Source organism: Colobus angolensis, unplaced genomic scaffold (assembly GCF_000951035.1).
Source record: "Colobus angolensis palliatus isolate OR3802 unplaced genomic scaffold, Cang.pa_1.0 Scaffold58, whole genome shotgun sequence".
NCBI lineage: Eukaryota > Metazoa > Chordata > Mammalia > Primates > Cercopithecidae > Colobus > Colobus angolensis.
The window spans coordinates 11,469,794-11,493,688 of record NW_012119376.1 but is presented as its reverse complement, the minus strand read 5'-3'; the positions used below and the strand labels follow the sequence as shown (position 1 = coordinate 11,493,688).

The window sequence follows — 23,895 nt, the reverse complement described above, 5'->3', positions numbered from 1 at the left end:
TAGAATTTTAAAAACACAGCAATTTGAGAAGACCTGCTGATGAAGATGGTATCTGAGTAAGAATGAATTGGACCGCTCGCTAAGGGGCCTAGAATATGGCGTTGGAAAGATAACCACTATTCCACATAGAAGCAGAGAAATGCAACAACAGCAGCAGATTTCCCAAGGGATCTTATGTCACAATGAGGAAGGATTACAGGAAACTTCTACTAACACTTTATTTTCCTTCCTGGAGCTTGGGGAGAGGTTTCAGTAACTTGGTAGGCAGGTCAATAGCTACTTACACTATAGAGTTACCCACAGCCCTCATGATAACTTTTGTCTTGCCCACCTTTTTAAAAATCCTTTTCCCTTTTGTCAGAGGCATTTAAGTTTTTTTGTTTCCACAAGTTTACAACTCTCAGTCGAGTTTGGTTGTGGAATGGTGGCTGTTAACTGAAGTTAACATTGTGCATGTCGTCAAAGGAAATCAACTATAGAAACTAGAAATAAAAAGATGATTTAGACAAAGTGATCCCACTCTTTTGGATGTAGTTGTAAGTGAAACAGCATGTTTACCTCAATCTGGCCCAGACCAAACATTAAAATATGAGAAAAGAAAGCTAAAATATTTTAGAATATTTAAGAACTTACAATGATTGTGAAGCAGAGGGAGGAAGGAAGGCAATTGTTTAGATAATTTAAGCTCTTTCCCAAAATACCAGTTTGTCTGTTATCTTTATATTTTTGGAGAAAAAAATTGGCATGGATTATTCTAACGATGAAAATTCCTCTGATGGTTTTGCATATTTGGAAACAATGTAAGTGAAGCATGTTAATGTAGCTTATTTAACATTTTAGAAACAAGCAGTCAAAAAAGATATCATCCCTCTCAACATTTTTCCTGTCGAAAAATTTATGGGATGACAAAGTATGCTGCCATCTTACAAACAGCCATCAGCCTAGTGTATACTACATTTTTCTTTCATGTCACGAAAACAATATTTTTTGAAAAATAGACATCAGTCGCTTGATACAAAAATTCATGAGTATTCTAGGATGTGATAAAGAATGTTTTATTCCTATTTGTCATTTTGTATAGGTGAAGGACAAAAAAAATCTGCAGACGTTTTGAGATAAAATTACTCTTTAACTCGTTTCACATGGTATGTGTCAGTAACACTTTCAGTATGAAAGATGGAAGCCCCTTACAACGTGAGTTGTTTTTATATGTCAATGTTTAATTTTTGTAGGAAAAAAAGAACACGTCTTACCAAGCATATTATATTCATGTTGTCTTTTAAGGATTTTTTTAAAAATTTACAACACAAATTGAAAGAGTCCAAGGGAAAAAGAAAAGACATCTGTCGGATCAAGAGTCTCTTCCACAGAGAGAAAAGTTATTTAAAAATAAGGGGGGAAAATGGAAATGCTGCCTAACCTAAATGGTTTATGTAAAATTTCTAAGGCTAATTCTTTATTGCTTGGGAAGTCCATGAAGCTTTTGATCTAGTGGATAAAAGTCCACAAGGCATGAGGAGATAAACTACAGTTATTCTAAGATTATTCATCATTAAGACACAGACTTTGAACACCTTGTAAAAGATAATTAAAGGGGGAGAAAAGGATGCAAAATAATCGGAATCAAGTAGAGTCACTTGGTAGAAACAGAAAAATTGAAGGTGAAACATTTAAGCCTTTCAATGCTTTTTATGACATAACAATATATTATAATTTTTAAAATTTCTTCTTAAAGACAAAATGATAAACAATACATGCCATAACTGGTTCAGTTCTCAGGTGATTTTTAATACTTGAAAATATATATGAATATGAATGCATATATGAAAATTAAAATAAAATGTATATATTTAAGTGAGACTGAAATGGAGGCTTAATGATTCTATTATCTGCCCCCATTTAATGGGAAATCATATTGAAATATTATTATTAGAGAGGCATGGATTATTTATTCCTTCTTTCTAAAAGTTTAAAGTTTTTATTCAATAGCATCATTTTTCTTATTTGGAGAGCGTTTTGCTCTGCCACCCAGACTGGAGTTCAGTGGTGTAATCAGAGCTCATGGCAGCCTCAAACTCCTGGGCTCAAGTGATCCTCCTACCTCACCCTCTTGAGTACCTGAGATTATAAGCACACGCCACCACACCCAGATAATTTTTTTATTTTCCACAGAGACAGAATCTCACTTTGTTGCCCAGACTGGTCTCAAACTTCTGGCCTCAAGTGACCCTCCCACTTCAGCCTCCCAAAGTGTCAACAGCATCATTTTAAAAAGCATTTTTGTTTATTTGGTTGGTTTGTTGATTGAGGGCTTCCCTCAACAGCAATAGCAAATTTGGCTCCATTTTCCATAAAAGATCCAATGCAAGTCTATGTTTTTTCATGATGCAAACATATGACTATCATCTTTTACTCATTTTGAGTTATTATTATTATCTTATTATTGCTGAAAGTCTTATATTCTATAAAATCTTACCCCTGTTATTGTCTATAAAATCTTACCCCTAGCCAAAAATGGAAATGGAAAAAAATGGAATGTTACTGTTAAAAAGGGCCTAAGAGATGGCAACAACTACCATTACAGCAACCACCAGTATTTATAAATGTTTACTACATGTTAAGCACTAAACAAAATCCCTTTGTATGCATCATCTCAATTAACCCTATGGAACCCATCCCTGCTGTCAGTACATTAAAGAGGACACTGAGACCCAGTGAAGTTAGAGGGCTCATCCAAGTTCATGCAACTAGTTACATGTACAAGCAGAACTTGGACCTGGTCCTTTGGTTCACAGTCTAGGGGTATTTTCCCATGGCAATAATTTAAGAGAAAAATATAAAATGAACAGAAAATCATAATTCTATTAAGGACTTTCATGTTTTAAAATTTGATAGGATGTAAGCTTTATACTTTCCATCCAACATTTAGTTTACTCTTCCACTCAAATTCATTTGAGAAGTGTGAATCCTATCCTTCCTGGGCAAGTTATTTCACTGTAGATGGCTTTGCAATTAGATTGAGAGGAAAAAGAATTCACTTATTCATGTGAGAAGAAGAAGTGTAGTATCTGCTTAACATTCTACCTTAAAATAATATTGGCTTTATCTAAAATATGTCAGAGTGACCAGTTGAAAAGACCCCAGTGCAGTCCATCAACTGTTTGTTTTGTCTATGGAGTAACCCACCAAAATCATTTGGCAAATGTTATTAGTAAATTGATCTAACCCATGTCTATTGCTGTGTGGGAGCAGTGTGGTGTACTCAAATGCACTAGATAAAGAATTCCTAAAATCTTCTACTAATGGTTCTTTAAAATTGATTTAGAGCTTCTAACTAAAGAATAGTCCTCCTCTCTCTGCAAATTTTAGGAACGAGAATCAGATGACCTCCCCGCCCCCATCATAGATCATGAATCTAGATGTTCAGTTCATCCTAATGATTCCTCAAAAAGGAAAATCAAGACAACCAATACTTGAGGATTATTGTTGTTGCCATTATTGCCAATGGTATGAAATCTACAGTAAATATTCAAATGAGAGAAGAGTCCTAAGCGTATCTTCTCTTAATCCTGAATAGGCGGAAAGTTGGGAATAATAATAAAACAAAAACATTGTTTGGTTATAATTTCTAATAGTGAATTTTATGGGTTGAATTGTGAATCCCCAAAATTCATGTTGAAGTCCCATACCCCGGTGTAACTGTATTTGGTGATAGGACTTTTAGGAGATGATTACACTTAAATGAAGTCTTAAAGGGGGTTCCTAATTCAATAGGGCCAGTGATGTTATAAGAGGAAGAGATTTCTCTCTTTCTCTCTCTCTCTGTCTCTCTCTGCCTGTCTTTCTGTTTCTCTCTTTCTCTCTCTCTCTGTCTCTCTCTGCCTGTCTTTCTGTACACACTCAGAGGAAAGGCCACGTAAGAACATAGTGAGAAGGAGGCTGTTAAATGAAGTTAAAGTTAAAGCTAAGAAGAGAGCCCCCACCACAACCTAATCATGCTGGCACTCTGATCTTGGACTTTCAACATCCAGAACTGTGAGAAAATAGATTTCTGTTGTTTAAGCCACACGGTATTTTGTTATGGCAGCCTAGGCTGACTAGAACAGCATCCTACTATCAAACCTTGAAAATATGTCAGGCCAGGTGTGGTGGCTCCTGCCTGTAATCCCAGCACTTTGGAAGGTCAAAGCAGGAGGATTGCTTGAGTCCAGGAGTTTGAGCCCAGCCTGGGAAACATAATGAGACCTCATCACTACAAGAAATTTAAAAGTTAGCCATGCATAGTGGCACACACCTGTAGTCTCAGCTACTTGGGAAGAGGAGGTGTGAGGATCGCTTGAGCCCGGGAGGCTGAGGTTGTAATGAGCCAAGATTGTGCCACTGCTCTCCAGCCTGAGTGACAAAGCAATTTTTTTAAAGAGCTGCTCTCAACTCTTGTAAAACAACTCGGAGGGCTTTAGTGAGTACCAATGATTGTTAGTAAATATAACCTATACATTTCTACTGGTCCAGCCTCAAAAGCAGTAATTTTATAAAGCTGTTATTTTGAAGGTAAGTTAATGACAACATTCGTTGGAATGCCTCACATTGGTGTGTGACCTCAAACATGTAGCCAGAGGTGAGTTGTTAAATGTTTTTCAACTGATTCTGAGCTCCAAATGAGACCTGAAGCCCATTAGCACTAGATTTTGACTAATTATAATTTCACAGAGAACTGTCATCTGCATAAAAACAATAAAGCTAGCTTATGCAGAAAGTAAACTTTACATCAGGGTCAAACAAAAGATTCAGGTCTTTAAATTATAGTTAACTTTATCATTTATGCTATAAATACACTGGCAGATTCTATGAACAGGCTCCTCTTCTTTTTTCTAATAGATTCCCCCTAACCCTAAGTTTTAGCACAGCATATTTAGAAACCATATTTCCAAATTCCCCTGCAGCTAAAGAGGCCAGTGGATGGGGGTGGAACTTATATGTATAACTTTCAGATCCCATTATTACAAGGAATCTGTTTGCCTCCCATCCTCTTTTCCCACCTCCTCAGGGCTGGTGAAGGTAAGCTGGCTTCACTCAGATACGTCACCCCCAAAGGATGAGAGACTAACAAGGTAGAAAAAACTTGGATCCCTGGGTGTCCTTGCGGAGCAGAGTCACCCACTTGCCTAGGTCTGCACTGATATGAAAAAGAAAAGTAAATCTGTGGCTTATCTGAGCCACTGTGTTTTGAAGGTTTGTTAGTACCCTAAATAATTATTATACTTTACAGTTTACAGTGTACCTTCCAAATGTGAAAATCTAAAATACCTGACATTGGGGGCTGAGTAATTTTTTAAAAAGATAAGATATTCATTCATTCATTCATTCAACAACTATAAAGTAAATATTATATATTAGCCCTGCTTTAGGTTCTCAGTGCCCAACTGAGCAAGACACATCGCATCCCTATACTCATGAAGCTTTGATTATAATTAGAGAGGGGTTGGCAGAGAGATAATAACAAAGTCAACAAAATTTTTTAAAATAATAATTTTAGAGCATGGTAGTTTAAAGTGAAGGCTCAAGAGTCAGGTTGTCTGTGTATTAGTCCAGACTCTGGCATTTATGCACTGTGGTAACCAACTTCCAAGGATGACCGCCACCCAACCCCTCACTGCCCCCATTGAACCATATCTCCTGGTATTCATGCTCTTATACAAGCCCTGCTTTTGAATCTGGGATGGCCCCAGAACTCGCTTTTGACCAGCAGAGTGAAGCAGAAGTGAAGTTGTGTAACTTCCAAGGCTAGGTCATAAGAAGACTTCCATCTTCCATCTGAGTCTTGGGGAATGCCCACTCTGAAGGAAGCTGGCTACTGTGTTAGAACTTCAGCCACCTAAGATTGTCAGGTTGAGGAAGCCACATGGAGAGGCTGTCTGGAGAGAGATGCCAGCCCAGAACTAGCTGCCCCTGCCATCCCAGCTGAGGCCTGGTTGTGTGAATGAAGAAACCCTCTTTGATTTCAGCTTAGTCCAGCCTTTACATGACTAACCATGTAAGATGCCTTCTGGCTGCAACACTGTGACAGTCCCCACGTGGGAACCACCCAGCTGTCCAATCAACCCATAGAACCAAGAGAAATAAGAATAACTTAAGTCACTAATTTGGGTATTACACAGCAATAGATGACTAGGACACTAATTTTATGAATTAAACAAGTTTCTTAATTTCTCTATGTTTCAGTTTTCTCATCTATAAGTTTCCTACCTTATAAAATTGTTACTAGGGCTAAATTTGTTAAACGTGAAAGGGCTTTATAACAGTGCCTGGTACGTAGTAAATAGTAAATGTTAGCTACTGTTTTTTATTACTAATAAATAAAGTAGAATCATGGAACAAAAATATTCTTCATTGCATGCTCAGGAAAGTTCTCACATGAAAATGACAGTTGAGCTTAGATCTGAAATCTAAGGGCTCAGCCATGCAGAGAGCCAGACAAAAACATCCAAACAGGAAAACCAGCAAGGCAAGGGTGCTGAGGGAGGCATGGGTGTGGTGTCTTGGAGGAGCACAGACACGGCCGGCGTGGTTAAAGGGTAGCAAGCAAACCAGACTCACGCAAGTCACAATCGGAAGTGTGGATTTTATATTAAACACAACGAGAAACTTTAAGAGATTTTAAGCAGGGGAATGACTTGAAACACTTTATTGGCAATAGATTTTAAGAGGACAAGAATGGAAACAAAAAGACCCTTTAAGAGACTGTTATCATTTAAGTGACATGAGTGACTTGATCCAGTGTTTAGCAGAGGAGATGGTGAGAAGAGAGCAGATTTGGGGATGTGTTAGTTGAAAGAGTGGCCCTCAGATGGCCCATCAGATTTCTATCATAGAGAGGAGATTTTTATTTTAACAAAGTCCTTCTGGCGATTACGTTACTTAAACCATCTTAGACAGGGTTCTAAGCATTATATCCCAGGACAGCTCAAGTCTATCTCGTTTTGTATAATTTACGGATCAATGGTTACATATTCTAAATAGGGAATAACAGAATAGAAACTTTATCACATTTACTATAATTATTCAAACAGCAAAAACCATTCATGGCAATGTGACTCAGTAGAAGGAATTATACGAGGCAAATCAGGACACAGGGTTAGGTGGGCAGTACTGTCCCTGACATCTCATTGGAACAGAGTTTGTGATTATTTATGGCCTCCTTGGTCCTCAGCCCCATCCAATTCTGACAAACTATTACTTTGTGTCTCTATTTTAAAATGCTTCATCGCCTGGAAATATTTCATCTTCCTAAAGCCAGGATTCACACTCAGTACTTTCCTGCAACTCTTGGTTCCTCAAAGCTGAAAGCACCTGCTACAAGGAAATAATCCCAAAGAGATAATCACCCAAAGGAGCCTTTGATTCCAGTGCCTCCATACAGGAAGGAGGCTGACAGCAAGTTGGCCTGTATTTTTTTATGCCCATCAATAAACTATACGTAACATGTAAGTGCATTAAAGGGGTCTCCCATACAACCTAGAAGATTTATTCTTTTTGGAAAAACTTGGGAGGTTTTGCTTTCAAGCTTTATTTTAAGATACAGAATAGTCATCACTCAAGGCAGTTTTTCTAAAACTTTATTACAGGGGAAAGCCTCTGGCATACATTTCTAGTACAATATTCATTTCATGTGGCAGCTCTTTCTTTAGCAGTGCCAACAGAAAGGAGAGAAAATACATGAAACAAGAGAATGGAGGCAAAGGTCCTTGCATGGTACCTGACTCAGGAGTCGTTCAGTCCTTTTCTCTCTCTTTCCTAACACTGACAGAGTCTAATAAAATTATTCTAGTATTAGAAAACTTCGGAGGACATTAAACTGGCTTTGCAAAATTTTTAACTCTCTTTGTCTGCCTGAGTTTTCTCTGGCCCACTTACACCTTAGGGTAAACTCTGACTTTCAAGCACATAGGCTTGGCTGCTTTTAAAGCTGTATAATGGAACATGTGAAATGCAAGATTAACTCTTGGATTCAAAGAACCATGCAGAATCTTTCTCTAGACTTTATTGTTGTTATTTGCCAGTTTTAAATCTTAGCACTGTGGCATCTTATCTACAATTCACTGAATTAAATGTGAAAAGAGGGGGTTAGGGTATACTGAACACGCAGAAGACTTCTGATTACTGAATGGATTTATACCATCCAGGATTTATACCATCTCCCAGCTGGTGCCAGGTAAAGGTAGCAGCAACACCCAGCATCACTATTATTGACCTTCTTAGCTAGCCACTAAGCTCACTAGTGCTATATTCACTTTAGCTGCCAAAATATAACAGGCCAGCACCACTATAATTTAGAATGAGCAAAGAGAGGTAATGCTCACTTTATGAAATAAAGTTAAAATTTAATGAAACAAAGTCAGATTTTGATTAGCATATAAGTGGAAGATAATAATCAATCAGCAGCCAACAAAGGGTATGGAGATAATTATGTAAAATCAAAAAAGAGGCACCTGACTGGGCACGGTGGCTCATGCCTGTAATCCCAGCACTTTGGGAGGCTGAGGTGGGTAGATCACCTGAGGTCAGGAGTATGAAATCAGCCTGGCCAATATGGTGAAACCCCACCTCTACTAAAAATACAAAAATCAGACAGGCGTAGTGGCAGGCACCTGTAATCCTAGCTACTCGGGAGGCTGAGGCGTAAGAATCTCTTGAACCTGGGAGATGGAGGTTGCAGTGAGCCTAGATCGTACCAATGCACTCCAGCTTGGGCGACAGAGCAAGACAGACTCCATCAAAAAAAGAAAAGGCATCAACTTGCATAGAAAGTTGGCAAATGTTTGAAGTGGTGGTAGTTACCATCAAACAAAATCAATAAAACATCTGGAGGTGCTAATTAGAAATGAAGAAAAAAGAGAATGGGCAGTTTTGCCGATTTGCCAGCCTATGTTTCTCCTGACCAAATGATGAGTAGAAAGAGAAAAGGATTAAAATTTAAATTTAAAGGCATATTTTTCCCCTGAGAAAGATTATGTAATGGCATGTGAAGTCAGTTCAAAGGAAGCCTATGATGTTTTCCTTCTCATAAAAAAAGAAGCAAATTATTCCATCCAAGTGCAACTGAATCAAATTTGAACTTCCTGTAAATGTATCAGTTGATAAACCAGGATTTAAGTTCAAGGGTACATTCCATGCCTAATCTTCATTTTACAGCTTTCGGAGATAAAATTTCCTTAGCACTAAAATCTTTCAAAGATAGTCTTTCTTGCAAAACAAATTGTTAGAAGTGAGCAGCAAATTGGCCAGATGCCTCTGGGGTATAACTGTTTCTTAAAAGTCAGGTAAGAACTTTTAGAAATGATCTCATACTTTCAAATCACTAGTTTTCTGTTTCATGCTTTGGAACAGAAATAGTCAACACACCAAAAGGGTTAATACAGCTTCTCCAAAGTGCTTCTCTTCTCACAGAATATAGTTTACATCTTGGGAGAATTTGGCACAGCTTAAGTTACAGCTTAACTGATTTGCTCAGTAGAATCCAACAAGAAGTCATTTGCCCCACCCATTTGTCCCTAAGTGTTTATTAGCAGGGATAGACACAAAATTTTAAAAGAAAAAAGTATTTTCCATGTGAATATTCTTTCTCCAAGACTTCAAATCAAGATATATAAGCAACAGCATTCTTCAAATCTTACTCCCAAACTGAAAGCCATCTTTTACAGGATTTTAGAAACACCCCAAAATGTATTATCAGCCCACTAGCCTTTCTCAGCCTACACGTCTCACTGCAAGATAAATGGACATGAGACTTAATTATTTCTTATATGGCTATAAAGAAAAATAATTGCTAAGCATAAAAACCAGCCTATGACATGAGGCTAGTTTTACATGCTTCCAGAAATTGGTGCTTTTAAGTTTCCGACATTGAGAAACATATAGACAACAGAAATCTTTTCAGTGGTACATAGTACTATGATTGTTATCCCCCTAGACAGCCTGAGCAGTCCATTAACTAAGGTGTAACAGAGAACCAGAGCCAAAAAAAAAAATGGCTCCAACAAGAAAAATCACAGCTTAATAGCCTGGTATGTAGTAAGGCCATAGTTTGGATTTTTATAATAATTATCACATTCCAGAGCCCAAATTAATTATTTGTAGTTATTTTGTAGATATCTTAGTAGCTACGCACACACACACACATTTCACAAAGTATTGGCCAATGCCCATTTTCACAGAGCTCTTTACTCTAAAAATAACTTTAATTTTCATGTTTTACCAAGACTGAGAGAAGGGAGAGCAAATCAAAGGAAACTAGTTGGGGAATTAGTAAAGAAAATTCTAACAGGCCTGCTGGGTGTTCTCTTACTGCTGTCTTGAACTTCAGATGAAATTATTATACTTTCTGTGTTGTAGTACTGGGTCATTTGTACGTGAAGACAAAGGCAACTTCAACTTGATATTTCTGTCAACCCTGCTGTGGGAAGAGTCCTTTCCTGGTTTATAACATCAATCATTCTCACAATAAATCTTAGGGTGGATGTGGTCATTTAAATCTCCACCTGCACAAACAACAGAAAATAAGAGAGCTCATAAATCTCTACACTGGTGATTAACAAATTTTGGATCCTCAGCGAAGATATTATGGAAGAGGGGTCACTAATTCATTAATAAAGACTGATTTGCTGACAACCTGTTTAGTTTACAGCATAGGGGGAAAGCAAACAAGACCCTGCTAGCAAAACAAAACGTTAGAGGTTAGTGAATTCCCAGCTGAGCCTAGGATTAGAGACATGATATCTTAATGTAGGAGAAGCCTTCAGACCCTAAGACAACCACTCAGAAACCACTCTCACATTTTGCTCCAGCCCAACTTCAATGCCTACCTGCAAGGGAAGAAAACCTGGCAAAGAAATTGAAGAGAGGTTTACACCTTCAGTCTCCGTGGTTTCATTGCATCAATTTCATCCAATCCCTAGGTTCTGCTTCCCTGTGATTTTCTACCTACTTCCCAGGAGACTTTCTTATTCTCTAGGAAAGATGGCTCCAGCTGGGGTTAAAGATGGAAAAGAACCTTTCTCAAAAGGATAATCTTGCTTTGTGTTTTGTGGTGTCAGCTTCATGTGAGGAACACTGGCACCAAAGAGGCCAGAAGAGGACAAAGACAGCAGCATTGAAAGGGATGGTGCATCACAAAAAGTGCCAGGCAAGGTGATGTCTGAGAGCAACTAAGACTCTCAAGGGAATATTAAATGCATTTCTAGAAAAAAAAGAGGGGAGAGTTTCCACTTATTAGGAAAAGATGATCAACCAACATAATATTTTCCACACACTCATACTGCCCTATCTCATTCCCTACCCACTCCCACTAAGCTGTGTGTGTTGGGTTTGAGCGTGCAAATCAAGTATGTTTGTGTACACATAGGCAGTCCTTTGATGTCTTGAAAATGATCAGGTGTATGTGAAATTTTTTATACTTACTTTTCCATCACCATAAAGATTCTAGGAAGCACTTGTCTTCATTTATCCTGGGGAAGGTGGAAGGAGATCTTGGTAAAGCCTTGGAGTTTTATGAGATGTTGGCAGGATGCAGTTGATACTCCCTGTATCTTAACTCGCGTTTTCTTGGGAGGGGAGAGGGCATGGAGTGCTTGTGAGATTCGTAGGTGGAAGGCCCAGAAAGAGCCAAAGGATCTAGTCGTTTTTCTAAAGTTCTCAGTAACAACCAGCTGTGACGTCTTAAGAGGGAAAGAAGGCCTTTTAGAGATGGACAGGACATGATTCTCCTCAGCCGGCCGCAGCTGGGAGAAGGTGGCTGGTAAGTACATGATGCAGTTGAGTTGATTTACATTACAAGTTGCAAATTAGGGTCTGTGCAATGAGTTTCCCTCCGGTTGTGAAAGGGGTCTAAGCGCTTTGCTGGGGCCTGGCAGGCCCCTCCCCTGGCTGCAAAGATCCGCCCCTCTATTCCCCAGATAAATTCCTAGTGTCCACCAAATTCCTCAGCGCTCGCTCACACTCCTCTACGGCCACGACTCTGGGAGTGGGGAAACAGAGAGCCGGTTCCTCTGCTGCAGAAGTCCTCTAGGTTCCTTCTCACAACTCTGCGAAGGGGAAAGGGTTGTGAAACCCAACCAGACCCCAACTCCAGCTCCCAACAGGAGGTGGCTGCGCCACACTCGGGAGGCCCCTTGGTTTCAGGGTCTCTCTCTATCTCTCTGCCTCTCTCTCTCTCTCTCTTTCTCTTTCTCTCTCTCTCTCTTTTTCTCTCTCTCCCGCTCTCCCTCGTCCACTCCGCCAAACATGTCCACCGGCTCCCTCAGCGATGTGGAGGACCTTCAAGAGGTGGAGATGTTGGAATGTGACGGGCTGAAAATGGACTCGAACAAGGAATTTGTGACTTCCAACGAGAGCACCGAGGAGAGCTCCAACTGTGAGAATGGGTCTCCCCAGAAGGGCCGCGGCGGCCTGGGCAAGAGGAGGAAGGCGCCCACCAAGAAGAGCCCCCTGAGCGGGGTCAGCCAGGAGGGGAAGCAGGTCCAGCGCAACGCCGCCAACGCGCGAGAGCGGGCCCGCATGCGTGTGCTGAGCAAGGCCTTCTCCAGACTCAAGACCACCCTGCCCTGGGTGCCCCCGGACACCAAGCTCTCCAAGCTGGACACGCTCAGGCTGGCGTCCAGCTACATCGCCCACTTGAGGCAGATCCTGGCTAACGACAAATACGAGAACGGGTACATTCACCCGGTCAACCTGGTGAGTGCCCCCAGGGCTGCCGCTGCAGTCCAGGCGATCCTGCAGTCCAGGCGCGCCCGCAGTCCCGCCAGAGGTGGGCGCGAGTGCGCGCGGGGCTGGGAGTGGGGGTGCGGGCGTGGCGGTGACTTACACACCTCGGCCACCGCGGGCCTAGAGCCTCCAGGGACCAGAGGCGGGCGGTCTAGACGCGGCCCTCGCTCTCTGCCCTACCAGCCCCCGGAGCGGGAGTGATTTATGCAAGGGTTTGACGCGGCAGCCCAATTAAAGGTTTGCAAGTGTATTGAGCTGGCACAGAGGAGGGATCCCCCGCGCCCGCTCCAACGCCATCCTCCCTGGGGTGGAGTGGCTGCTGCGGAACTGAGAACACTGACAAGACCTCACGCCGAGGAGGCATTTTATTAATCCTTTTCTCTTCTTTTAGCTGAGAGTGGATTTTGATTTTCCTTTCCTTGTAAATAAAAACACTCACCTCCGTTTCTTTCACAAGCATATTTAGGACCATTAGGTAAGGACACATCTATGCCCCCCTGAATTGTCAATGTAAGCCCCCAACCGCTTAAATATTCTGTGCTTCTCCTATAAGTGGATTAGTATTTTTAAATCCTAGAAGTTCCAGTTATCATCAGCAAAATCAGTAAATCCTCACTAGTATGAGTTTAATAAATATTAAAATAGGTCACTCTCATCCAAGATTTAAGAAAAGTTACCTGTTATCTTAAAAAGTAATGCCCATTGAGCCTAACTTTTTTAAGACAAAAAAACTGATAATCATCGAGTCTACTTTTTTCTCAAATGCATTTTACTGTTTAAGAAATACATTTTAATTTGTTTATTTGATTTTATTTTAAAACTTCTAGGATCTAAAGAAAAACAATAACAACAACTTACTAGGACCTCTGTTTGTATATGATAAGAATGAGAGATTTTTCCTCTTAAAAGGCAAGTCTTATCAGCCAGCACTAGAGCAGTAGTGAGAGAGGTCTGAATTGTCTTCTCACCGAATTGGTTTCTGGAACTGAGGGAGAAGAAGATGCAAAACTACATTTTGCCATGAAAAATAGTTTTCCCTCCAACTGAAAGTTTGGGTTTTGTTTTTTTTTTTTTTTTTCAATGAGTAAATAGCTTTTTAAAATCTTCACCTAAAATGAAAGTGTTGCCTCGAATATTTACAATTGTTACTCTCTTCATCTTTGAATAAGAAACTTAAATGAACTTTATTATAAAACAGCCCGGAGAAAGGAAGAGAAAGCATGCTTTCTCAGTCCAGCACGAAGACCATCTTAAATTAAAAGTCAATGTAGTTTTTTTTAGCTTTTTTCTTTTTTTCCTTAAGAGGTGGTGATTAATTTAGAAGTTGTAGTCAAAGCTGGTGTTTGCGATGGAAGAAACGAAAGTCGGGGCTAGGGAAATAGATGGCGATGAAAGACGATGAAAGCGACAGGGCCCTGAAACCCGACCACCACCTCAGAAGAGAGGCCAGGAGGGAGCTTCGCCCCGAACTCGGTGCCCAGCAGGCACAAGGTCATTCTGGGCTTCCCCGCTCAGGCTGCCAGAGCGTCTGCTTCCAGGCAGTGCCACAGCACCACCCACTCTCGGCTTGCCCAGGGCTTCCTGCATTGGGTCTCACAAGGAACCCAGTATGAGCCCTTTCGGCTCTCGTTCTAAAAGACCACCATCAGCACCACCACCACCTCGAGCTGTGACTTGGCGCCAAGGCAGCTTTTTGCTTTATGCAGCCGCGGGGTGCGCCAGGACCGCGAGTAAATTGCAGAGATAATCAATCGGTCTCTCCAGTGCACTGCCTGCCCCCACCGCCCCCACTCCTTTCATCTCTGGCCCGGAGCCTACCCCACCCCCTCCGCCATGGCTACTTACCTCCTCCACCTTCTTCTTTCCCGCAGACGTGGCCCTTCTTGGTGGCCGGGAAACCCGAGAGTGACCTGAAAGAAGTGGTGACCGCGAGCCGCTTATGTGGAACCACCGCGTCCTGACCTTGGAGGTGCGAGTCTGGGAAAGGCGCGCTCCCGGGGGGAGCGGGCCCCGGGAAGGCGACCCCTGCCCTCCGTGCTCTCTGTCTCTGCTTCCCCCTCGCAATGCTCCTCTCTCTGTCCCACCCCTCGAGAACACTTTACAACGACGAGGAGATTCGTTTCCAAACCAGAGGAGATCAATTGTACTTGCAAAGATTCCCATCTATTTAACTTTATTAACTTCTACCGTGAATGACTCTGCAAGCCTTGCTGGTCCAAGTGCAATATGTAATTATAAATGTATAAATAGATAAGAACCTATCAATGTATCTTTTGTACAATATGTTGTAAAATGTAGATCATAGGATAGCTGACTTTGACAGTCGCATTTATAAAGTAATTCACTTAAAGATATATATTTTTTTCAAACAAGTTTTGCAACTTTTGAAAATAAATCTTTCTTTATATTGCTAAAAGCTCTGACATTTTGTGTGATTTTTAAAAATATTTGGAATAGAAAAGTGGGAAACTATGGGGAAGCTTGATAATGAAAATGATTCTTTTAAACATCAATCTAAATTCTAGAGATAGAAGAAAATTGCATATGAGTTTCATAATGAAGATGCAGATTACGTTTTTTACTGTAACCTTAAAAAAGAAATATGTCGGTTACTTTTAAGGACAATAGAAATTATGTAACTGTAAACAAAGAATGGGCAGTATTAAAGTTATCCACAGTTACACAGTTCAAGAGTAAAAACGCACCAGAAAAAGGAAATCCAGCTTTCATGGATTCCACAGTATGACTGCTGACACGGGCGAGAAAGTAAACTCCACCTTTCGTCACCTTCCAGGTGTGGGTATGGCTGCAAACTAGTGAAGAAATAATAGAAGCTATGGAAGATGTAAATTCCATAACCCTTAGGGTGTGTTTCAGGATTTTCAGAGTTCTGCAGCATACATTATCTACATTTCTTATTAATAATCCACTAATTAATTCTAACAACAAACCTGCATGCCTGCCTTTTGGTTGCGGTTAGCGGGCGCGTTTAGCTCCCACCACGACTTCCGGCGGACTGGGTTTTAATTTAAACATTTTCCAGGCTACGGAACAGCTCCTAGGGGAAGATTAAGTTGAGATAAACAGACAAGCAAGGCAGAGAAGCCTGGGACCCGGCTCTCTCACTGCCCCTGAGCAGCCCGCGGCGGCCGATGCGCCAGATGCCACCGGGGCTGTTTAATGTTCGGGGTTATGACCGCAGTGTTTACAAGACGTCTTCGGTTATTTATACTGTTATTCCTCGCAGAGAGCCTTGAAACTTCCGCTTCATTTGTTCTTTCTTTTCGATTTTTTACCCTTTTTTCTCGGCTTAGTTTGGTACCTGGAGCAAGAGCTTCTCCGCCCTTCCACCAACCCCACAGGCTGCTTCTGGCTCCTCGGGTGGAGCCCCTGCCTGGCCATAAAGGAAGGATCCCGCTAGGCTGGTCCCGACTGGAGAAGCTGCTCTGCCAGGTGTGCTCTCTGTCAGTTATAGTGACCTCATTACCAAGGGGTGGCGACTACTTTACCAAGCGCAATTCCTCATTCTCCAAGGGCTGAGAACTTCGGTGACTTCATCCGCCTGTCTGTTTGCACATGGAGGACTTCTCAAGATATCAGGATACCCTTCCATCACCCCACCACCGCCACCCCAACTTGACTTTCAAAAAGAGATTTCAAGCTCTGGTCAGAGTCCCGTTCCTCAGATTCATGTGTTCTGTCCTTTCTACCAGAGGGATAGAGTCCATGCCTCAACCTATCCAGAGTTCAAATCAAAGAGTCCCTAGTGTGATTCAATTGTTCGCCTTTCACGTATCGCAGATTTTCCAATCTCCCACTCACGTTTTTACAAAACAAACGCGCTAAATTCTGAGGATTCCAGGCAGGCCGTCCATAGAGAAATAACTTTTTCTTGCTCATTTCCTTGCAACGCCAATCTAAACATGGATTTTTAGAAAGTCTTCATGGCTGTCTATAGTTGCCTATCAATAATTTGAAGCCTTTGCTTTAGGCAGGAGGCATGTGGCTATGAATAGGGAACACGCAGTTTTGACCCTGGTTCTGCATCCAGCTAGCTGTTTCTTGAAAAAGCCTGGATCCTCAGTTTTCCCATCTCTGCAAGCAGGGATAAAGGTGATGAGAATGATAATAATCATTATATGCAGACCTTCCCCTTTCATCTTACAGAGACTTAGTGGGGCTCAAATGAGATTGTATCTGTAAAATCCCTTGGTAAAGGAAAGATTCCATGAAAATGTCAGTTACTTTTACTAAGTGGTGGGTGGTGAACTATCTGTGCCTAGATCCAAACTGAAAGTGTCTCAGGCAGGAAGCTCCAAGGGGTGTATGTTTATAGCGTCCAGGCAATGATCTTTTTTTTTTTTTCATGAACGAAAATACCTCTTTTTGGTATCTATTGACTCTTTTCTCTCTCCTTCTGTCTCTGTCTCACCTTGCACTTCTCCTCAGTGTTCTCTAAATTTGTCCAGAACTTTCTTTTTCCTAGAAATCCAGAGAGGAAAGTCAGGGCCTGGCACCTGCAGGTAGGTCAACACTGGTGTCTGATGATGAGGCTGCCAAGTCCCATCAGGAGCCTCAGCCAAGGAGGGGCCTGGGCACACTCAGGTCCTCATGGTTGCCCATTGAATGGAGTGAGGATCACGGTGGGAATGACTGGGTGGTGGCTGCCACTAGCTCAGGAACATGACAACGTGACCACACCACACATGCCTCCAACACACACTCACAGTCTAACCATCTCTTCTTCTCAGTGGGCCCTTCTCCCATTCCAGATCATCAGCACACCCACACCCACCACAGGTCTCTCTCCTCTGGTCTTCCCAGAAGGGTAAAACTCCCAGCCTACCCTGCTCCAGCTCCAGCCCAGGTAGTCAGTGTGTCTCAATTTGAATAGGGGGTGAGTAGCTTCACAGAAAGAATGGGGAACTCCCCTGGCCTCAAGCCAGTATAGTTTGGAAGTTGGGAGTGGGGGGTGCTAAGGGTGGGGAGTATCCTGCCTGTGACCTCTAGGTTATGAAAACTATCTTAGAAGGTGCTTTTAGAAAGAACCAGGAGAACAACCAAAGCATCTTACAGACGCCTGAACGGAGAATGAAGTGTTTCAAGTAAGTGAGTCTGCAAGTTCTCAGAAGCAGACAGATATCCAATCTGGACTGTAGCCAGGGAAGTCCTCTCTCTCTCTCTCTCTCTCTCTCTCTCTCTCTCATTCTCTCATTGCTTGCATGACTTTACAAGCAACTCAGGATCCTTCTAGCAGGCTTTCCCACTGTCAAACAGAGACTTCATTCTAAAAAGATAAGTGATACAGAGCTCCAGCTCCGCTGGCTCTATATGTTTACTGATTAGTGGAAAACACTGACCAAGGAGACTTTTAAGCCAGTGGTTCTTCAGAATCACCTAGACGCCTCTACCCTCCAGAGATTCTGAGTCCAGGAGTCTGAAGTGGGGCCCCACGTGATGCCAATGCTGCTGGTCCCAGGACCACATTTTAACAATCAATGTTTTCAGATTTCTCATGAGGAACACTGCTTAATGCAGCGGGAAAGAATATTTCAGAGAGGAATTTTTTCTTAAAGAAGCTGCATATTCTGGACTCCAATTTGGTTTAATTTTCTATTCACTCCAGGATGGCACGCAGTGGATTCCTAATTCTTAAATGCCATACAGTCTGGACTTCAAATCACTTGTCTTCAGAAAATAAAAGATTTGTTCCACTCGGGTGTGTGGACGTGGATGCGCTCATCCTGTGTTCTCAGACAGATTTCAGTCATTAGATGATGTTTTTAAGTCCTGAGTGGATTAAAGCCAGACTTCTGTTGGCTGCGTTGCCACCTCTAAGGAAGAGAGAAATCTGGGGGCCCTGGAATCACCTCCCCTACAGGAGAGTCCCTTTGTCCATTCTCAGGCCAGAAAAAATCTCCCCATCACTCCAGTGCGAGTGGCTGACTTTGCTCTGGTCCCGCACTGTATGCGTCGGGAAGTCGGCCTGGAGTTCGGGTTGCAGGGAAGCCAGGGCTGGGGGCGAGGGCAGCAGGAGTGCTTGGGGAGCTCGCGGCCAGCAGGAAGCTGAGCGCAAAGGCGGAGGAGGGAAGCAGCCTCTGAAGCCTCCCGGCCTGGGAGAAGAGTGTTTGAAAGTAGGCGAGACGGTGAAAGAGTTCTGAGCCCCAGCCCGAACAGCCTCCTTTCTGTCCCTTTCCGGGTGCAATCTCCGGGCCAGCGGGCTCGTGTCTCGCCGCAGATCGGCTGTTTCAGGGATGAGGCGCAGGGCAGGTTCTGGGTTACGTCCGCACACCGCGGGGAACCCAGGTGCGGGCGGGGCACATCTGTCCTGCCAACATCCTTTCTTAGCTTTGCATCCTTCTCTCCAAATGCTGGCTCTGCCCTTGGAAACTCGCTGATTGCCAACAGCATTCTTCAGAGTCCGCCGGGTTTCCTCCAGGCGTCTGAGAGGAACACGCCTTTGATCTTTGGGTCTGGGCAGGCTGCGCAGGCGCACCCTCCTACCAGTTCACCGAAAGATTAACCACCTCCAAGGACTATTTAAGAGCCCCTCCCAGGGCCGAACGGGGAGAAAGGGTGGGAAAGGGAGGAGAGAGCATCCGTTTAGAACGCCCCAGAGTGTTGAGAACAGACTTCTCAAAAACAATGTCAGGCGGTCTTTCATACCCAGCACTCAATGTAGTTGAATCGTGAATGAATCATTAACTCTTTGAGGCTTTAAGATAGATAAGATAGAGAGTAGTGGGGCAAAACGGCAATGGGGCTGTTGTTGTGGTTAAATTGAACTTGAACTTGAACCTCTTACGTTGAAGTCTGGGTGCACATTTAAGAAAAGAATAAAGCAAGTAGGTATGATGGAACTGGGTGAAATCAGGTGGCGGTAGATTGTTGGCAGCACTCAAGAAATATGCTCTCCCGTTTTCCAGTAAAATATATTACTAAATGTTAATTTACATGGCCTGTAGACTAGAATCTTTAGTTTAAAAGTTTCTTTTATAATGAAAATGATTTGAGGCACTAAGTAGTTCACACAATCTTATTTTAAAATTAATCCAGTTGGTGATGAGGAAGTAACCTATTGCTTTTCACAGATGTAGGTAAGACCCTGGTGTAGTGGAAAGAGCTTTTGACTGAGTCCTTGGATAAGATACTAGACCTTTCAGGACCTTGGTTCTTCCATCTCTAAAATTGGTATAATAATGACTACTTTTTTGAGCTAATATGTAATTGGACAATGCCTGGAGCATAATAGACACTAATTAATATTGGTCCCCCCGCTTCTTCTGGTCACTAAGTTACAAAAGTGCCTGAAAGGATGATATGCATTTCCCCTAGTTAGCTAGACAATAGTAAACAATCATTGAATTCTTATAATCCAATAGCATCAAATCACCTTGAGTGTGATTAAAACAGATTATCATTCAGATCTCTTCTTTCTTTAGTGAGATCTCACCACCTTATCTACTGTGGGTCCTGCCCTTATTTCTGTATTTCAGCACTTATCAACTTAGTGATAATAGGTAATTGTTATTTTCTTTCATTTCTGTTTTTCTCTATCTCTTCTAGCTCCATGAAAGCAAGAACCATGTCTGTTTGGTTCCCTTGATTTTCTCAGCACCTACCACAGTCTCAGGTACACAGTAAGTGCTCAAAGAGGAATGCACAAAGCTTAATGATAAGCTTCTTAGAGATACCTGTGTCTGCTGAGTGAGGTTATGTTGCATTTCGAGGACCGTAGACTGGCTTAAATATATTGTCTAATTTTAATTTCAGAATTTGGTTATACACCATAATACTTAAACATTTAACAGACACTTATTCCGTAGTAAAAATAAATCTATACAGGAAAAAACACGATCAATCTTGTTGAAGGGGGATTAATATGAAACATTGGTCCGCATGACATCACACATGGATTCTTTTTTTCACAATAAATCTCAGACAAGGGTCCATAATAAGCACTGTGTCCTTCAAAACAATATGTCTTCCACCAGCATTCTGACCATTGCTGAGAAACAGTCACCTCTAAAGTTTTCTGCTTGGTTCTTAGGATCGTTTACTAATGAATCTCATCTAGCATTATTCATCTTTTATAGTTTATGTGAATGCCACCATCTTCTGCTGCCCTCAAATCTCTTAAGTTTAGGCATCCATCTCCCACTCAGTAGCTTCTTCCCCTATCTTTTTTTTCTTTTCTTTTTTTTTTTTTTCTTTTTTTTAGACAGAGTCTTTCTCTGTCACCCAGGCTGGAAAGCAGTGGTGCAATCTTGGCTCACTGCAACCTCCACCTCCTAGGTTCAATCAATTCCCCTGCCTCAGCCTCCCAAGTAGCTGGGACTACAGGTGCACATCACCACACCCAGCTAATTTTTGTATTTTTTTAGTGAAGATGGGGTTTCATTATGTTGGCCAGGCTAGTCTCAAACTACTGACCTCAGGTGATTCGCCCATCTTGACCTCCCAAAGTGCTGGGATTACAGGCAGGAGCCACTACACCCGGCTCCCTTTTTTTTCTTTTCTTTTTCTTTTTTTTGTTTCTGAGACCAAGTTTCACTCTTGTTGCCCAGGCTGGAGTGCAATGACGAGATCTCGGCTCACTGCAACCTTCGCCTCCTGGGTTCAAGCGATTCTTCTGCCTCAGCCTCCCAAGTAGCTGGGATTATAGGCATCCACCACCACACCCAGCTCATTTTTGTATTTTTAGTAGAAACGGAGTTTCACCATGTTGGCCAGGCTGGTCTCAAACTCCTGACCTCAGGTGATCCACCCGCCTCAACCTCCCAAAGTCCTGGGATTACAGGTGTGAGCCACCGTTTTTGTTTTTGTTTTTTGTTTTTTGTTTTAACAATCATACTTATCCTCCCTAAAAGAAAAACTCTCCTTTTCTATACAGTCACAACACTTCTGACACCATATGTGTGGAGTTTTCCCCCATACAAATGGATTCTCCAATTCTCTGTGGACACCAGCTAGGAGTCCTACAATTCCATTCTGATGCCAACTCCTCGCTAATTTGCTATAACAGCTCACTAACACTTATTTACAGTTATTAGTTTATTTTAAAGGATATCGCAAAGGACACGGATGAACTAGTTTATTATTTACAGTTAGTAGTTTATTATAAAGGATATTGCAAAGGATACAAATGAATAGCCAGATGAAGAGGTATACAGAGCAAGGTTTGAAAGGGTCCTCATCATGAGATCTTCTGTTCCCACGGGGGCAGAGTGTCCCTCCCTCCCAGTAAGAGGATGCATTCACCAACCCAAAAGGTCTCTGAGCCTTGTTGCTTAGGGGTTTTGTGGAGATCCCACTACATAGTCATGATTGATTAAACAATTGGCCATTAGGGATTGAACTCAAATTTCCAGTCCCTTTTGCCTCTCTGGAGGTGAAGTGGGGCTGAAAATGCCAACCCTCCAATCACAAGGCTTGTTCCTCCAGCAACCAGCCCCTATGCTGTAGCTGTCTATGGACCATGCAGTGATTCCAGCCACCAACCATCTCATTGGCATGCAAAAAAAAAAAAAAAAAAAAAATTCTTATCACTCAGGAGATTCCAAGGGTCTTAGAAGCTCTTGTGCCAAGAACCAGGACAGAGACCAAATCTATATTTTACGTTATATCACCAAATAATATTCTCCAACAAGGAATAAAAGAAATCGAAGACATCTCTAAATCCAGGAGAATTTTTAAAAACTAACTGGATCATATAGTTACAAGGAATAAAAATTCATACCAACTGGCTCAAATAAAAAGGGGAATGAGGTACTGTAAAGATAGTCCAGGGAATCTGGCTGACATCTCCTGGCAGAAAATAAATTGTAACTGGGAATTAGGGAATCTCTCCTGGGAAACTGAAAAGTTAGGAGGGAAACTCTCCTCTCTGGAGCTGGAGCTCTCTGGGCCCTTGTCTCTGTTTTCGCTGTCAGTCTTTTGCATTTTATCCTCTGCAACCTAATTTTCTGTGCTGGCTCACTTTCAACTGCTTCTGAACTATCTGTTTCACATAGGTTTGGTTTATTAAGTTGCTGACTGTGGCCCCAATTCTACAAGAACTGAATTCAGTTGCAAACTCAACTATCCAAAGCTTACATCTCTACATCTTTTGAATTTGAATTTTCAAGACAGGGACCACTATTGACTTCTTCTAGAAGGCTCTGGTTAGATTCTCCAGGCAGTTGTATGCCTCTTATCCCATCCGCTGTAGTTAGCAGGAGATAGATTGGCTGTTGGCTGGGGCAGCTTTTTGCAATGTAGGCTTTGAATGCAACAAGAATCCCAAATCAGTTTGCTACAAACATAATATAATGCCATAAGGGCTGGGATGTCTACATATGGACCACCTGGGTTTATTCTGCTCCTCCAATGGGGAGCAACATGTTTTTGGAAAAAGGCCACGTTCTTAGGTCTTATTGTGTCCATGATGTGGAGAAGGAGCAGAGATAACAACAACAAAACAAATTCATATAACCTAAATGACCTACTTTACAGACTAGAACAATTTTATTGAGGAAATCACTAGCACTTTTTAGCCAGTAAAATGTTATTATAAGGCACATTTGAGAAATACCAGGACAGACTCAGCTTTCTTAATCTTTTTCATCCGTTTGCATGCACGAAGCACATGTATAGACGCTATCATATTTCATCTTCAAAACAACCCTGACCCAGAGATATTATTATCCTCACATTTTTAAATAGGGCAACTGAAACTCAGAGATGGAAAATAAGTTACCAAGAGCTATATGGTGAAAAAGCAGCAGAAAGCTGAGTATAGAATTCTTGTATTTTGTTGAAACTGCTTTGAATGTAGGAGGGCCCCTGAATAAAAGAAATTTTAAAAACTGTAACCGTACAAAGGAAAGAAATCCTTCCAAGAAAAGCATGACATTAAGCCTTTTTAAAATTAGAATCTGTACTTTATACTTTCTTAAGGATCTCTTTTAGACTTATTTATAACTTTATTTTAATCCTATATTGCCATTAAGGATACATAAAAGGAAAATGTATGCAAAATGAACTAGTTTAAATATTCCAAAAATTATTTTATATTCAGAGCCTAATTCATTCTGAATCATTTAGTCAATCCCAGTCATGAAAGTCTTGTGATTTTTTATTATGTAACAGTTTTTG

At 41.7% G+C, this 23,895-nt stretch overlaps 1 protein-coding gene and 1 long non-coding RNA gene across 4 annotated transcripts; one reads left to right on the top strand and one right to left on the bottom strand.

The window, feature by feature from the left end:
• Positions 1-7,600: 7,600 nt before the first annotated feature.
• On the bottom strand, positions 7,601-15,720 carry LOC105526200. 2 transcript variants are annotated; one of them, XR_001004045.1, is made up of 3 exons: positions 14,605-15,720; positions 11,458-12,312; positions 7,601-10,538 (listed from the first exon to the last, which is right to left on the bottom strand). It is a non-coding gene; the product is annotated as an uncharacterized LOC105526200 (long non-coding RNA). The 2 variants fall into 2 exon arrangements; XR_001004046.1 differs by having other exon boundaries at positions 11,458-12,080.
• Positions 11,995-18,491, top strand: TCF21 (transcription factor 21). 2 transcript variants are annotated; one of them, XM_011962133.1, is made up of 3 exons: positions 11,995-12,729; positions 14,631-14,728; positions 16,074-18,491. In XM_011962133.1, exons 1-2 carry the CDS (start codon positions 12,280-12,282, stop codon positions 14,718-14,720), a joined length of 540 nt encoding a protein of 179 aa, XP_011817523.1. In that variant the 5' UTR covers positions 11,995-12,279; the 3' UTR covers positions 14,721-14,728; positions 16,074-18,491. The 2 variants fall into 2 exon arrangements, with proteins under 2 accessions (XP_011817523.1, XP_011817522.1); XM_011962132.1 differs by lacking the exon at positions 16,074-18,491 and having other exon boundaries at positions 14,631-15,175.
• Positions 18,492-23,895: the final 5,404 nt, after the last annotated feature.